Source organism: Fulvia fulva, chromosome 4 (assembly GCF_020509005.1).
Source record: "Fulvia fulva chromosome 4, complete sequence".
In the NCBI taxonomy this organism is placed as follows: domain Eukaryota; kingdom Fungi; phylum Ascomycota; class Dothideomycetes; order Mycosphaerellales; family Mycosphaerellaceae; genus Fulvia; species Fulvia fulva.
Window position 1 is genome coordinate 3520912 of NC_063015.1, and position 15592 is coordinate 3536503.

Genomic DNA, 15592 nt, shown 5'->3' on the forward strand with positions numbered 1-15592 from the left:
AGGCTCGTGAGCAGCAGCGACAACATGCTGAGGAGGAGCGAGCAAGATTACAGGCTGACCACCATCGACAGCAAGCAATATTAGCTGAGCAACACCGTCGACAGGTTGCGCTACAACAACACCAATTACAGCAGTCACAGCAGCAACGGATAGTGTATCCATCGACTCAGCCGGTGAGGCCTCTACACCACAGTGTCGTCCAGCAACAGCACTTCCAACAGTCGCAGCAATGGCCAGGTGAGTATCAACATCAGCAACAGCAACAACAGGCCTATTACATCCAGCAGCAGCAACGACAGCTTGATCAGTATGAACCAGCATATATAGCGCGTGGACACAGGGCTGCAGGGCAGAAGCCAATGGGCCCTGAGTAGATAGCAGCAACAACACCTTTTCTCAGCCTCATTCTAATATGCTCCTTGCAGCGAAGTGATAATGATGCCAAGCATACGATATAGGCGCAAATACGCTGTGCTACGTATGTTATATATCGTCGGTTATTGCTGGGGGGAAGGCGGCGATCTGGGGGGAACGGAAGTATCGAGGACACCGCATGAACGGTCTTGAGCGCTGAAGGTCGGTAGTATCGGTACGTGAGTCAGAATAGTACACAAATAACAATGCTATTGTAAAGCAATCGAGCTCGCTATGCAGCAAATGCAGATCCTCCAGAACGCCATCGCTAATCATCATCAGTTGAATCGTAGTCCAGAGCAATCGTGGCTCTGCGTCGAGAATTGCGTCGTTCGCGGATCGGCAGTCTCTTCTTATTAGAGTACTTCTTGTCGACTCGAGGACACTTCGCAAGTGGTGGGGCTTCCTAAGCACCATCGTTTTCGGCACCAATGCGAGGCGGGCTCTTCGACTTTGACTGCGACACGTTCGGACTGTGGCTGCGACTAGATAGAATGTTAGCCAACCTCTTGGACAGGGCTCACATCCCACGTATGACCTACGATCTTCGTCGCTCGCCCTCCTTCCGCCTCGCGTCGATGATGCGCATCATTTCCTTCCTACCACCGTATGCATCCACCTCCTTTCCGCGCATGCTCATGGAGATCTTGTCCTGCGCATGTGCCTTAAGCAGCCGCGTGATCAGCAAGTGTTGCATGAGCAGACACACGAACACTCCACAGTCCATGCTGTTGTCCTGCCGAGGCGAGTCTTCGAGGTTGATGAACTTGAGTGGCTTGCCGAGTAATTGTGAGATCTTGTACGCGACTAGCCTGGCATCGTCGTAATTGCAGTCACCGAGTGAGTCGTAGTGAAAGGCAACCCCGTCAATGATCGAGACCAGTAAGAGGGACCAATGCGAACCACCCTCCGCGACGGCTGCGTTACGGCAGTCGTTGACTGGCAGGAACACATGTGTCGTTTTCGTGAAGTCTGGTAGTGCGGTCTTGATTGTGAGTGGATCTTGCGTCTGCTGCAGCATGAAGCTCATGGAGGGTCTGAGGAGGACGATGTGCGCTTGCGGGTAGTGAGTGAGTTTCTCGCGCTCGAGGTATTCCTGCCAGAAGGATATCGCGTTGTCTGTGAGCCAGTCGCCCTTGATCGAGTCCACGTCTTCGCGCGTCAGTCGCACATCGTAATAGCTGAGGTATGCGTCTTCTGGCGATAGCGAATCGCCGAAGTGTCTCGACACGCGGCCGCCGAAGGGGTGGAAGCCAGAGGGCGACGAGCGCGAGCTGCTGCTATTGTTGTGTTTCTGCAGAGGCATATCGATGCCGGTCGTGTGGTTATCGCGCGATGGTGGTCTTCGAGTCGCGGGGTGAAGCAGAACTCGGGAAGTGCCACTCGGAAGAGGGAAGAGGTGTTCGAAGGTGAGGCCGCTGTGAAGGATGTCGCGAATAGTATTATGTCGTCCTAAGCGACGAATGCCAGGACGCGCACCGCCGATGTTTACGTATTTCTCAGGTAAAGGCGCAATGAAGCTCGAGATGGTCGAGTCCAGGATGAGGGACAAAGTTCACGCAAGACAAGGATGACGTCGAAATTCGGTAGAACCCAGGCCGTCTTCACAAAGGGCAAGGATTTCTTTATCCATCCTTCACTCCATCACATGCACAATCACATTATTCACTGGGCTCATGTCACATCTGATCAACACAAGACCGAGCCTCCAATTAAGTATTACTAGGATGCAGATCTGACAGGGCCCCCCGATTCCCTTCCCACTCGCTGCACGCTGGACAGATTCCAGCAGCAAAATTACGGCCAGTAAAAGTCTCTCGATACCTCTGCGACATCTTCTCCGGACTCCTTCACCGTCGCCGTGGGAGTCAAGACGCGCAAGCATCACTTTCTCTTCTTGCACTTGACCAACAGCGACCTCGGCTGAGCGATATAGCTCGGAATGTCCAGGCACTTCATATCATCGTCGTTGTGCATCTCTGTCAACGCGTGTCAGCTTCCACGCGAAAGCGGTTTCTTCCCACAAGGACCTTTCACTCACCTAGCAACGGATATCCTTTGCACCTGTTCTCTGCGAATACCGTAAGTTTGCAGTTCATCATTTTGGGTTGAGGCTTATGTCGCGGCCTCTGTGCCCAATCCATGATGTGGAATGCGATCTTTTCGATCTATCACGGCCGGATGTCAGCACAGACTCGTCTGCAACAAAACTTGGTAAGTACAACTCACCGACTGCGCCACATCACTCTCCGGAAACTCCAAACACCCCTTCTCCGCAAAATGATGCGCAATCATCGTTCCCTTCCCCTATCCCAAATAAAGTCAGCACCAACTCACCCCTCCCCATCGCCTCTCACAAGTCAGAACACACCTCACTCTCCTGCACATTACTACTCGGACAAAACTCATCCCTCGGCGCACAATGATCCGCAAACCCCTTACAATCCGGTCCACTATACAACGCAACAGAAATCTTATCCGCACCAGCCATGTCGAAGGGATACCCCATCGGGCAGTAAACCACTTTATCGCCTGGATCGGAGTCGTCTCTTAGTTTGCAGGTGTCGCGCGGGGAGGTGATGTCGGGTTTTTTCATTTCGCCGCCGGGCGTGAGCCAGGGGTAGAGGCGGTGGTCGGAGTTGGGGTCGCCGTGGATGTAGCCGGGTCGGTGGCCGCGGGAGAGGAAGGGGGTTGAGGTGGAGGGGAGGGATGTTGTGTTGAAGGAAAGTGCTGTGGCGATGTGGATGGCTGCCAGGAGGGGGAGGAGGGTGGTGGGACGCATGGTGATGGCGGGATCTCCAGGGTCTGTCAGTGCTGGCGGCGGCGGTGGTGTTGAGGACTGCGAGCGCGCTCGAGTAGGAGTGGAGAATTCAAGGTGAGGTGGCGTTGTCTTGATGACTCGTGGCTAGAAGTAGACTAAAAGCTGATCTGGTAGGCTGATATCGTGAGCATGTTCCAGCTTACTCGCTCGAAATTCTTACCCCTGGGAACGACGAAATTTCCACTACATTCCCGAGTCTGTTACAGCGCTTCACCTCTCCATCACACACCTTGCGAACCTGCTACGGTGACGCATCGCCAGGCTGCGTCGCCATGCTCTTCTCCAACATCATGTCCCGCCTTCTGGCATTCATAGGCAGCACTCCCACCCCAACAACATCGTTCGAGCCCACCACCCTGGATTTTGACGACCACAGCCTCAACAACACGCTCATATCCCGCGACCGCCCCATCGGCTTCTTCGGCCCAGTGCGCGGTCGTCAATACCAACTCCGCGTGAACGCCTACCGTAACGACAAAGGAGGCTGTTCATGGCCAGATGGAATAGGTGCGTATCCTCAAAAAAAAGAATCCGCCCCAAATCCACGGCATTCGTCCAGAAGCTGAGCTGACTCTTCCTCTTCCTCCTCCTTTAGCGAAAAACTTCATGGGCGGCATAAACCTCGACATGAACGGACAATGTAAAGGCTTCAATTTCAAGCACAAGGATCTCACGGAGATGATTTCCATGTCGTTGCCTACGCGGTGGTATTTCCCGGAGGTGAAGCATTGTGAGGTGGCGTTTTATCAGCAGTATTATTGTGAGGGGTTGTTGATGGGGTGTGAGTACCTTTCTTTATCTCTTTCTCTCGCGACAAGGGCGCTCAACGATAGACGTGGCCATTCGTACGAGAGGACGAGAGTCTTTCGATCGTTGCGATGGCAATATCGCGGCGTAGAGACTGCTTGCGAAGTGGAAGCGTTCGCGCGCGCGAAGCACTCTCCGCAGGTCACGATTGCAGTCAACTTTGGAGCGGCGGCCACCTCTGCTGTCATGAGCCCTCGAGTAGAGTTATGTGCTGATATGGAGTTTAGTCTTAACAGAACGCGACGCCCGCGCGACCGAGACGAACTGCTTCGAACTCCTCGGCGCTCATTCCGCAAAAGCAGTCTGCGGCGAGACCTGGTGGGACGTATGGGACCAAGCCGGAATCCCCTGGCTAGACCCCAACTCGCCCTGGTTCCTCGACGACCACGACGAATGGCTCCTCGACGTCTCCGGCATCGTCATGGGCAACAAGAACTTCTTCAAGCACTGTCACCCCGGCGACGTAGAGTGCGTCCTCTGGGCCGCTACCACTTCAAAGCAACTGCAGATCCACGACCGCGACGGTGAAAAGAGAAGGGTATGGTTTGAGAAGATGCAAGCGAAGGGACAGAAGTTGGACTTCTCGAAGGATCAGTATAGGGAGTGTGATTGGAATGGGAGGTGTGGGATGATGTGCCCGAAAGGGAATGGATATAGGGTGCTTTGTGATGGTGATATGAGGAAGATGCCGAAGGGGGAGGAGTATCCGTACAATCAGGCTTGGGAGATTGCGAGTCCGAACTTGCCGGGGAATACGATCGGTAATCAGAGGCCGCTCGGTGCAGAGCCTCTTTCGTAGGTATCTACTACTCGAAGTGCTCGGAAAAGGTCAGACAGTATGTCTGTGAATCCATTCGTTGGCGTCTATCGTGCATCCGTCCACTCTGCCGTGCCAAACGTGCCGAATTCCTCGTGATGTCGTGGTTGACCGGCGCCTCGGGCTCCACGTTGACGACCACTTTGGTACACCAGAACTTCGGGTTCCTGGCGCGTGTCGGTGCATGTGACGCGGCACCATTCGGAGACAGTACCCATGAGCCATGCGGGCGCTCGCGCATCTTGTGACTGCTGGGTCGTGCACATAGCTCGTGCTTTTGCATCGCGCTGTTCGTCCCGGAGTGATCCACTTGATGTCCTCGTGCAGTATGAATTGCAAGTTTCTCAGGTGGTGCCTGAGACCGTGTAGTTGGAGTGCTCTTCATGCAGTCCTTCAGACCATATGACTCGGCAGCAAAAAGTTCGCAATACCCTCCTTCACGGCATACTCATGGCCACAATTCCCACACGCCAGCTTTCCACTCGCAATACTCGTCTCCATAAGCAGCGTATGCAAGTCCTTCAGCATTTGCGTCGGCTCGCCATCTTCGGCGGCGAGTTCCTCAGCGCCTGGTGTCTCTGCTGGGAGGGTTGGTAGACCGAGCTGTAAGGCTGTCAGTCACAAATCGTGATGTGGAGATGTTGATCTCTTTACTTCTTGATTCAGAGTCTTGATAGCCTCCCAATCCAGTCTCGGCAGCATGTTCGTGATGAAAAGTGGATTCAGGTCAACTTCAACTTGCTCCAGCTCTGCTTCTTTCGGATGGAGTGGAAATGCTGCAGGTGATGACTTGCAAGTCTTGCGGGCGCATGTGAGGAAATTGAGGGTGAGAAGCTTCATCTTGACAATCGATGCTTGTTATCACTTCGGTGTCGCTTCCATATACAAATGTTGTGGTTGTGATCACGCTTTCCTTTCCTCGTTGTTGGAAGAAGAATTTCGCCAAAGCTTGCCGCTGCCGGTTCTCGACTTTTCCGCCTCAGTCGAAGCCCACAACACCTCGCACTACTGGCAGCAAACAACACTGAACTCTGCGCATTCTTTGTTACCACATCGTCTCAAACACACTCTCCACATTCGTACAAACGACAACATGAGTGCGGAGCCGGAGAACGGCGGTGGCGACGGTGACGCCCGTGACCCCAGCGGCTTCCTCAGCGAGATTATCGGGGCTCCAGTTACGGTGAAGCTCAATTCAGGTGTTGTCTACAAAGGTATATCTCTCGAGACGAGCAAGCTCAATGGGATGAAGACTGACGGTCTGCCCAGGCGAACTGCAATCCGTCGATGGCTACATGAACGTCGCACTCGAAGACACGAAAGAATACGTCGATGGCAAGCACAGGCGGGACTACGGAGACGCCTTTGTTCGTGGCAACAACGGTCAGCCCTCCATTCCGCTATCTAAAGCCTCATACACTTCACTGACCGAGCAACAGTCATGTACATATCCTCCGACTCTGCATCGTCATAGAACGCAATGCAGCGTCGAATCCGCGAGGAAATCGGCATTCAGCGCGCATACCTCAACGCCATACGCGAAAGCTCGAACCATTGTAATCATCAAAGCTGCTACGATAGCGGTCTGGCGGTCCAGGAATGGATTAACCAGTCCGCCACAATCGAGATGCCGGACGATGCGGCTATTGCTCCGTGGCATGAAAATCGTGCTGTGGTGGAGGGGTTTAGTAGAGGCGAGAGGAAACATCACTGGGACAGGACTGCGATCTGGTCTATAGAGGGGGTTTTCTTGAGGGATGAGCTTGCTTGGATTGTCTGTCGAGATCATGGGGAGAGTCAGTGCCCGTACGAGCTTCCGTCGGAGTCTTCGTGGTCCAGATAGCATATGTACCGCCGCGGGATCTTACTCCTCTCGTCTTTCGACATCACCAAGGGCCTCAGTGCCTGTACGGCCTTCCGTCGGAATCTTCGTAGTCCAGACGGCATAAGTATTGCCATGAACAGTGACCTCTCCTTTCTCATTCTTCTCCACCTCGTCCGCTGAGACAATGTCCATGAAAGTCTTGCGTACACGCTCGCGATACACTCCCTCCAGCGCAGCAATGTGCCCCAAGGCGCTGTATCGATCCCACAGGCTATCAACACTCAGCGCCACCTCAAACGGCTCCTGCTGCTCCGCAATCGGTAGCGAGAACAGCTGGTCATCACTCGCAATGATAAGAGACAGCGGCGTCTTCTTCACTTGCTCATCGAAGACTTTCCGCCATTGCAAATGGCGAAATCGTGGTACCTCATCGCCAACTTCTTCTGCGACTTTCCAGGTGAGATCATGCAGTCTTGCCTCCCATGGCGTCGAAGCCTTGTGGTCGCGAGCATTGTTGTAATCCTCGACGTTCCAAACAAGACCAAGGGCAGAATGTCTCGCTAGCACGCGGTGAATCTCTTTCAGTGCGGTCATGTTACTGAACCAATGGAAACCCTGTTGGTCGAGCCATTCAGCTCGTTGTAATGAAGTACATTCCCCGGGTAAGAGAGTGTTGACATGGCCCAGCGAGCCAGAAAAACAAATGAGATCGTGATGTTCACCTACCTGTGCGACAACGACGGCATCGATACTCCCATCCTCCACAGCATCCACTTTCTCCCCCGTCCCATTCACGACTTTCACCCGCGGCAAGTTCTTGCTCTCGAGGACATTTCTCATGTCAGAATGCGGCTCAACAGCGATAATCTCAAACTCTTCCTCCCTCGCCGCGAGCGCTTCTGTGAACTTCCCAGTGCCCGCGGCGAGGTCAATGATCTTGGCATGTTTCTTCCCGGCCACTCCAACATTCTCAAGCAGGAGCTGCACAATTGAGGAAGAGTACGTCGGGCGATGTGTGTTGTAAGCAGCCGACTTGGCGAAGCCGGATTGTGCGCGTGCATTTATGCCGGAGGCTCCTCCTTGTGTAGCCATGACGATGAGCGCTGTGTGTGTTGACCTTGTTTGGTGGTTGGTGGAATGCTGGGAGGGAGGTGTGGCGCACGCAGGCACAGCAACGAGCTCTTTTTCTCGCTTGGGAAGGAAGGTTCCTGCGGGTTTCAGTTTTCTTGAGCTGGTGTGGTGTTTCAGGTTTTTGTCGCTGACACTGTGCTGCCAGCCGTTTCTGTGGCTTCAGTCCGGTCAAAGTGTATTTGTCAAGCAGTTCCTCCGCCAGCCTTTTCTCCCAGCGGTGTGAGCACGGCGGAGAGGGATGGTCGGCGGTGTGTGGCGTAGGGAGGTGGTGTGAAATTGGCGTGTTTCGGTTTACGAGGTTGTGCATGACGACGATCTGCTGGGAAGCGGTCAATGTTTGCATAAGAGACGCCAAGCTCCCCAAGGACAGATGGTTGCGGATGATGAATTTGCTGGAGTCGGAGGGCAACATGCACGGTGACCATCCGCTGCTCAACGCAGTTTGCACGACATGCTTTGGGGGATTTTCCGACGATGTGGTATAGACTGGTGCGTTATACGCGTTACGCAGTACGCTGGCACGGCAGCAGAGTCCGCACGAGGTGAGCTCGTGGTCGGGGTTGAACATGCGCAACGTTACAAGGATGCAGCCACGATTCCATCATTCAGCACATCGCACTGAACCATACAGAGCTGGAAGGCACAGCGCGAGCGTCTGCATCAACGCCGCTGCTGGGATTGATATTGCAGGCCAGCAGTGCAGTTGAGCGCTTGCCACCTGTTATCACATGTCGATTGCAGGTCGGAAGCATGACGATGCGGTCGGCCGAGCAGCTAGGCGGGTAGAAACAAGGCGGCTGGATGGGAGGAAAGGAAAATAGATGAGATAGAGAGGCGCCCGCGCAGTGTGCCTCGTGCACTGCATTACTGTATTCGCGCTGCTGGGGTAGGGTGTGGCGCCGCACAGTACCTGTACATGCTCGGTGGTGGATATTCATGCAGTCTCTGGTCTCAACGCATGCTCGGCTCCTCCGCCAGGTCGTGTGTGCTGCCTTCGTGGTGAGCGTCAGCAGGCCGCGCAATGGCTGATGACTGCCAGAGAAGCGGGCGCCGAGAGTGCATGCGCTGGATTCTCGGCTGTGTAAATTATGTAGATAATCTGATTGAAGCAACGGGCTGGATTTTATAGAGTCAAGGTGTTGCTAGCGAATCAGCACGACACGCCCCTAGCGATTCCGTACAGACGAGCTTGCCCGCATGCGGTGGAGTGAGGCAAGCCATGCATGGATCGGGCATGGCGCGAACCGTATTTCTGGACAGTGGACACAATGATGCCCTTTGACAGGGAGGACGAAGGAAGCAAGACTCCGATGTGTGGCTGGTGTCTCGCGCGAGGAATCAGATTTCACAACAACTCACGGCCACGCAGCAGCTGAGTGCAGGCCATCGAGAGAACGACCATCCACCTCGTTGCTGTGTGTTGCAGTTGTATGTCCATCTTGCAGAGAAGTTTAGCCTCGCGAGAGCCACTGGCACAACGCTGAACCATCCACATCCAGAGTTGGCCCGCACTGTCCCGTCCCGCCCCTTCATGCTTTGAGCTCCGCAGCGATTGTGTGGTGCAGGTGGTGGTCCGTAGCTGGGCGGGGATCTGCAAGCTTGCCCTTCTGCGTGCCTGGATCTTCTTCTGACGACGCAATCTCCTTAGCATTGCGCAACACATTACAGTTCTCTCATCAGCAGCACGACCACCGAGATTCTCGAATCCATCCTTACGCGTGACGTCGAACCAGCCCTTGCCCTCGCCCCAGACCGACGCCGCATTGTGTTGCGCAGCCTGGTCGCACGCCTTGAAAGATTTCACGAGTCCCGCCCAACGAACGTCGAGCGACCGATCAACGTCCGCTGTAACACGACCCACGAGGCGGCCCTGTCCTGTACATACCCAATACCGAACACGCTCGAGCAGACGATAGTCTTCATACATGGGACGACAGGACCAGCAATAGGCTTGACTTCCAAAGTCGCGCTGAGTAGCTTCTTTGCCGCCCAGTGCTCCGCAAAGCATAACAGCCATTCAACCACAAACCGGATACATGCCGAAGGGACTCAATCTGAAGGGTTTCGGACGGCGCAAGTCCTCCGCTAACATCCTCGAGGGACACTCCGAGGCTTCTGCCTCCGCGCAACCTGCTGCATCTGCATCTGCATCTGCATCGTCTTCCTTCCGCGTGCTTGAGAGAAAAGACGGAAAGCCAACATATGGCGCGCCGGTAACAAGACCAGAGAGGACCAGCAGCCGGCCATTCGTCTCGCCGCTGCACGCACTGCGAGGCAAGTCGGCGGACCAGCTGGATCCCTACCCGAACACGTCGGTGCACACGTCTCGAAACAATACCAGACCGGGGTGGCGGTTAAACGACAACGCTAGGGGAAGTGGTGGGACCACCAACTCAGGCTCCTCCGGCCACTACGACAGTTCTTCGGCGTCGGCCCGCTACAGCTCGACCTCGACGCTGCCCTCGTCTGTTGACCAGGATCACCACCACGAGCAACAGGACGACCTGCACTCTGTGCGCAAGGAGGCCACTACGGGCATGTACCGCACCGTGGCAGCAGATGCAGACGAGCCTCCTCCACCGCCGCCCTCCTTCTCTTCGCGTGCAGCACGCGCATTCTCCTTTGGTAACAGACAGCCCAGAAATTCCAAAGAGACTCCACCACTGGTGCCGGTGCATACGAGCAGCAGGCCTCCAACACAGCCGCAGCAAAATCAGAGCCCACCCCGAGAACGAGCAATGACCACGAGCAGCTATGCCAGCACGGCCGTCACAGCGATTCCCATCAAGCGCGAGCTGACGCTGACTTCACCCGATTTTGGCAACGATGACTTTAGCAACATGTTCGACAGCCTGCACAAAGATGCTCCAGCCCTGCCACCGCCCACGGCGAGTGCCTTTCACCGTACCGTATGTCATTTAATCCGTGTTCCTATGGTTCGCTGCTGACATTCCCGCAGGAGTCGGAACCTATGTATCCACCCAGAACACTTTCTCGGAACGCTCTGACCCCTTCGCCGAACCCGCTGAAGCTGACATCCTCACGCGATGACTACGACGCCTCGCCATACGCCCAAGACAGTGACCGACTCATGCACAGTCCTGCGCTTAGCTCGCCGCACACACTAGACGGTACCGCGCCGGGGCCAGCCGATGGGAATGGAATTACCCGAGCTTTCCTTGGCGGATCCAAGTCAGGTTACTCGCGCGTTCCTGAACGCTACACGTCTCCTGGACCAGAGAGGGCATCTATCTCCAGCTACAGCTCAGTGATGGATGATGGTGTCGACGGCAGTAAAGAGAACGGACACTACCCTAACCGACAGACGCAGGTCGATGATGAAGATCGATGGGTCAAGAGGGTGGAGCTGCGCGACGAGCCCATGACCAGTCCAGTCTCGAGCAGAACCACCACCCAAGCCTTGTCGAGCGCCTCGCGGCTAGGAGCGACCAGCCCTAGCAGCAATGCCGACGACTCTCTGTTCAGCGGCGAGTCCAATGCCACGACACCCCGAGCGACGAGACTCGATGTGCGCGACACCTCACTGTACGGGGCGTCACCCAACGGTCCTCCGTCGCGCGCCGTGCGACCGGCGGCGCACCAGCGCACCGAGAGCGGTAACCTCAAGAAGATGACACCGGCGCAGTTCAAGGCTTTACAAAGGAATGGCCACAGCGCCAATGCTGAGCACAGCGAAGAAGAGGATCTTTCAGACAACGACTACGATGACGAGGACGAGCATGAGCGCGTGAAGCATCTGGCTAACCAGCGTAGGAAGCAAGAGGCCAACATGTCGGTATACAGGCAAAAAATGAAGAAGGTCACCGGAGGTGGGCCATCAGACCTACCATCATCCGGAGCTTCCACAATACGGCCTTCTGTGGATCGTGACTCGAGCGCTCCCGGCGGAATGGGCATACATTTCGGGGGCATCAGCGGTCGACCACCACCAGATGCTGTCCGGGGCTCGCAGCTCAATGAAGAGGAAGACGAGGATGTACCTCTTGGTATCTTGCAGGCGCATGGTTTTCCAAGTGCCTCAAGACCTCCTACTCGACAGGACGGTGACGCACATGGACGACGCAGCTCTATGGCTGGATCCGCCATTAATGGCGGCGGCGCAGGTCAAGGCGCCCTGCCAGCCTTCGCCAGGAGGCTACCCCAGGATCCGTACTTCGGTTCTTCTCTTGTCAATCCAAGCACAAGGGAGTCCTTGGCCATGAACGGTCACGCATCCATGATGATGGGACAACCTATGATGCCACAGCCACCCGCACCTCAAGGTCACCCAGGAGGTTTGGTTGGTGTCATTGCTGGAGAGGAGCGAGCAAAGGCGGCGAGGCGCGCAAACCCCAACATGGCTGCTGGTGGCTTCAGCACGATGGGACAGATGCCGCTGCCATCGAACATGAATATGCCACCACCAATGCCGCGTGCCAACTCGACGGGCAATCTCGCTCCGCCCTCTGTATACGCACCTTCCGGAACTCCACCGATGCCCATGATGCCGCCACAGTTTGCACAGATGATGCCACAAATGCAACAACCTGCGGGTGGCGTAAGCCCGGAGGTCATGAAAATGATGGAGATGCAAATGCAAATGATGCAGAACATGATCCAGATGCAGAATATGCAGATGGGAGGTCCACAAACGCCAGGCACACCGCAGCAACAACCCGGCCAACAAAGGACCAGTGACTACCTGGGCGTCAACTTTGGCGGTGAGCGACCAATGTCCATGGCAAGCCAGTACGGACCTCCTGGACCGCATAGTCAAGGTGGTGGCGCGATGACCATGATGAATCCTCCCACCGGCTGGGCACAACCCCCGCAACCTAGAGGCCCAAGACCGAATAGCGCAATGCCACTCCAGGGAAGCACTTACGCACCATCTGTGCAAGGCCTCAACATGAATGGCGGTGGAGCAAATGGATACGCACCGTCCATGGCACCCAGTGAGCGCAGCAATATTGGGATGCCTTCTCGATACCGGCCTGTTACCGCGAATGGAGATACCTCGCGAACTCAGAGCATGACATCTGGGTTTGCTCTAAACGCTTTTGCAAACCAGCAGACGTCGCCCGACTTCCCGGTAACACCATACAACGGCCAACAAGTGCAGACACCCAAGCCCACCATCCGGGTCGTTGATAAGCCCAAAGGCGGACCGAAGACACAGACACGGCCAGTCGCCGACGAAGAGGACGACGGCTGGGCTGACATGAAGAAGAAGCGTGATGAGAAGAAGAGATTTAAGTGGGGCAAGAAGTCGACTTCCCAGGCCACTGCTGAGCCATCTCTCAACGATCTTTATACGGGCATGGATTAGATGTTCCGACATCCTCGAGGACATGTTGTTCGTACAGGTGATTTCTGGCCCCATTAGGAGGAGCTCGAGCGATGCGACGCAGGATGTAATGTTTCAGCAGAATCCGGCTGGCTTGGATTGCGACCCGAGCGTTGGATGTGATTGACACGAGGTCGACAAAGCGTCGCTGGGGTAACGATCGATAGAGGCGTCCGCCGCCATTGTGTGGGATTTTTGGTGTTCGACTGTTCATATTGCATCGCGATCGGGATACAAAGGGGCGGCTTTTCACTGGCCAGGCGAGGCGGAGAAAGGGAAAGGATTTCATTCACGCCGTCGGCACTGCAGAGATGTGCGCGGTGGATGTATTGTTTTGGGCATGCAAGGACTTGGAAAATGTGTGTGTGTGTGTGTGTGTTGACCGGTGGATTGTGTGGTGCATTGCTTTTGAGCGATGGGTAAATGGAAAAGGGGGGGGGGCGGAGATGGGGTCTCATCAGTGGACCGGGCCTGCTGTGAGGTAAGCGGAATTGGATATATGTCTTAATACCGTAATATCGATCTTGGATCTGTCAGGTCTTCTCGAGACTCCCGGGAGACGTGCATCGGCTGCGCGGAGTTGGCATGTTTGAAGGGTATTGAAGCGGACGCAACCGAGGGGAGACTTCCTGACGACAGCGTCTCGAGGAAGAATAAGGTGGTCAAGGCGACTGGTCACAGGACGAACGAGCGTGAACAATGAAGCATGGCAACGGCATTCAGCGACCGGCATCTCTTAAGATCCCTCTCTGACCTTCTTCCTCTTCTCCTCACAACCACCATCCGCTCCGAATCTCCAACCGAAACTACTCACACTCAAGCGCAACGCCCAATTGAACCCAAACTTCTTTCAACAACTCCAACAATTCCCACAATGGCCAACTACCCGCGTCACTGGAACGTGCACCACGACTTGCCAGTTGGTGTAGGCTTCGATCCTCGGCTGGGTCTGCCATACTACATGTCGCGCTACCCAGTGAGCATCAGCTACGAGCCTACAGAGATCCTGCACGAGAACCTTTCACACATCCACCTGCCACCAGGCATGGGCTTCGTACCTGGCATTGCTGGCCCACCGCCGGGTCCCATCAGCTTTGATGAGGACGGCTTTATGTATCTCTATGATCTGCCTAGCTTTCCTGCTAGTCATACGGCTCGAGCTTGGCGCCAGCGTGAGCGCTACCGTCGTCGTCAGCAGCGCGAGGCAGCCAGAAAGGACGATGCCGCCTCGCAGACCGACTCCGAGTCAAACACAGATTCCGATGCCACAGTCGTCCCGGGCAACAACCTTGCGAACTGGCCCTACGGCTGGTCGTGGGGTAGCTGGCAACATGTTCCCTTCCAGCAACTCCAGGAGGTTACGGCGTTCATCGATAGCCCCGACCGTGAGTCCTTCGGCGATGTTTTCAACAAGGCACTTTGGGATGGTCCACGTTTCCCTGGCGACGACCTCATGACCTGTGTACGTGAACTGTATGCAGCTTGGGAGAGGCACCAGTCGGCAACGAAGGCTGCTGAGCAGAAGAGGGCAAGGACTGGTGAGGCAGGACCATCTGCTACCCACAACGAGACTTCCTCAGCTGAGACGAGCCCATCCGTGGCAAGCGTCACAAGCGCTGAGAGCGAAGCTGGGACTGAGGTTAAGAGCAATGATGGCTTGTCGACACCGGAGTAGTCGTAGTAGCGGCTGACTCTCGTAGCGCTTAGCGCTTTCCTGTATCTACGCTCTCAACGCTGGCAACTGCCACAGTGCTGCGATGGAGGTGTTTACAACTTCGTTTCCACGCTCGACTCAGTCTTCTTCTCCCCCAAAACCGCCTCTTGCACCACAATGTCGTCTGCGTTTGCTAACGCATTCGCTACCCTCCTCCCCCTCCTCCTCGACGCGATTCTTGATATGGTCGCCAAGCTCCTGGTCAATTCGCAGAAAGACAAAGTGAAAAGCTGGGTTGCATAGTCGATTCGTATTTCGCACCATCGTCTACATTATTGTGGGATGCACCACACGCCGGACTTGTTGTTGATCGTGGAACGCTGCAACAGCACCACAAAGCCGGACTCAATGGCCAGGCAACCGCGACTCAGCCTGCCGGTACTAAACATTCGTCGCGCAGTGTTGCTGGACTGTCGTGATATAACACAACCGGGAGGTTCAAGAGCGCTCGGGCACTGAGAATAGTCCAGACGGGCATGCGGTCTGCATCATTGAATGGCTTCAGCCAAGATCTTTCGGTGGAGCGTGATGGCAGGTATTGGAGATGCAAAAAAGTGTATGACGGCGTACAGGCTCGGTGGGTGGCAGGCCTGTGGGAGGAAGAGTCGCCGACACACCTCGTGTGTCACTTCATGGGTAGCAACAGCCTTAGATGGAATGCAAGAGATCGGAGTGGATCATTCAAGTTTATTTCCACCCACGCTCAACTAACACAT

General features: G+C 55.3%; 8 protein-coding genes across 8 annotated transcripts; 4 read left to right on the top strand and 4 right to left on the bottom strand.

Annotated features, from left to right (window-relative positions):
* Positions 1-820: 820 nt before the first annotated feature.
* On the bottom strand, positions 821-1720 carry CLAFUR5_04724 (NEDD8-specific protease 2; the record flags this gene model as incomplete). Its single annotated transcript, XM_047903872.1, has 2 exons — positions 821-899; positions 957-1720. The coding sequence occupies 2 exons, from the start codon at positions 1718-1720 to the stop codon at positions 821-823; spliced, it is 843 nt and encodes a 280-aa protein (XP_047761137.1).
* A 578-nt stretch (positions 1721-2298) lies between these two features.
* Positions 2299-3196, bottom strand: CLAFUR5_04725 (uncharacterized protein; the record flags this gene model as incomplete). Its single annotated transcript, XM_047903873.1, has 4 exons — positions 2299-2393; positions 2456-2582; positions 2644-2721; positions 2786-3196. 4 exons carry the CDS (start codon positions 3194-3196, stop codon positions 2299-2301), a joined length of 711 nt encoding a protein of 236 aa, XP_047760477.1.
* Positions 3197-3525: 329 nt separating this feature from the next.
* On the top strand, positions 3526-4841 carry CLAFUR5_04726 (uncharacterized protein; the record flags this gene model as incomplete). Its single annotated transcript, XM_047903874.1, has 3 exons — positions 3526-3742; positions 3795-4016; positions 4270-4841. The coding sequence occupies 3 exons, from the start codon at positions 3526-3528 to the stop codon at positions 4839-4841; spliced, it is 1011 nt and encodes a 336-aa protein (XP_047760476.1).
* Positions 4842-5252: 411 nt separating this feature from the next.
* On the bottom strand, positions 5253-5699 carry CLAFUR5_04727 (Multifunctional methyltransferase subunit trm112; the record flags this gene model as incomplete). The annotated part of the gene is made up of 2 exons (XM_047903875.1): positions 5253-5462; positions 5514-5699. The coding sequence occupies 2 exons, from the start codon at positions 5697-5699 to the stop codon at positions 5253-5255; spliced, it is 396 nt and encodes a 131-aa protein (XP_047760475.1).
* Positions 5700-5952: 253 nt separating this feature from the next.
* On the top strand, positions 5953-6333 carry CLAFUR5_04728 (U6 snRNA-associated Sm-like protein LSm6; the record flags this gene model as incomplete). Its single annotated transcript, XM_047903876.1, has 3 exons — positions 5953-6073; positions 6129-6242; positions 6299-6333. The coding sequence occupies 3 exons, from the start codon at positions 5953-5955 to the stop codon at positions 6331-6333; spliced, it is 270 nt and encodes an 89-aa protein (XP_047760482.1).
* A 390-nt stretch (positions 6334-6723) lies between these two features.
* CLAFUR5_04729 (uncharacterized protein) lies at positions 6724-7776 on the bottom strand (the record flags this gene model as incomplete). Its single annotated transcript, XM_047903877.1, has 2 exons — positions 6724-7299; positions 7411-7776. The coding sequence occupies 2 exons, from the start codon at positions 7774-7776 to the stop codon at positions 6724-6726; spliced, it is 942 nt and encodes a 313-aa protein (XP_047760591.1).
* Positions 7777-9851: 2075 nt separating this feature from the next.
* Positions 9852-13144, top strand: CLAFUR5_04730 (uncharacterized protein; the record flags this gene model as incomplete). Its single annotated transcript, XM_047903878.1, has 2 exons — positions 9852-10724; positions 10775-13144. 2 exons carry the CDS (start codon positions 9852-9854, stop codon positions 13142-13144), a joined length of 3243 nt encoding a protein of 1080 aa, XP_047760339.1.
* An 892-nt stretch (positions 13145-14036) lies between these two features.
* CLAFUR5_04731 (uncharacterized protein) lies at positions 14037-14837 on the top strand (the record flags this gene model as incomplete). Its single annotated transcript, XM_047903879.1, has 1 exon — positions 14037-14837. The coding sequence occupies one exon, from the start codon at positions 14037-14039 to the stop codon at positions 14835-14837; it is 801 nt and encodes a 266-aa protein (XP_047761344.1).
* Positions 14838-15592: the final 755 nt, after the last annotated feature.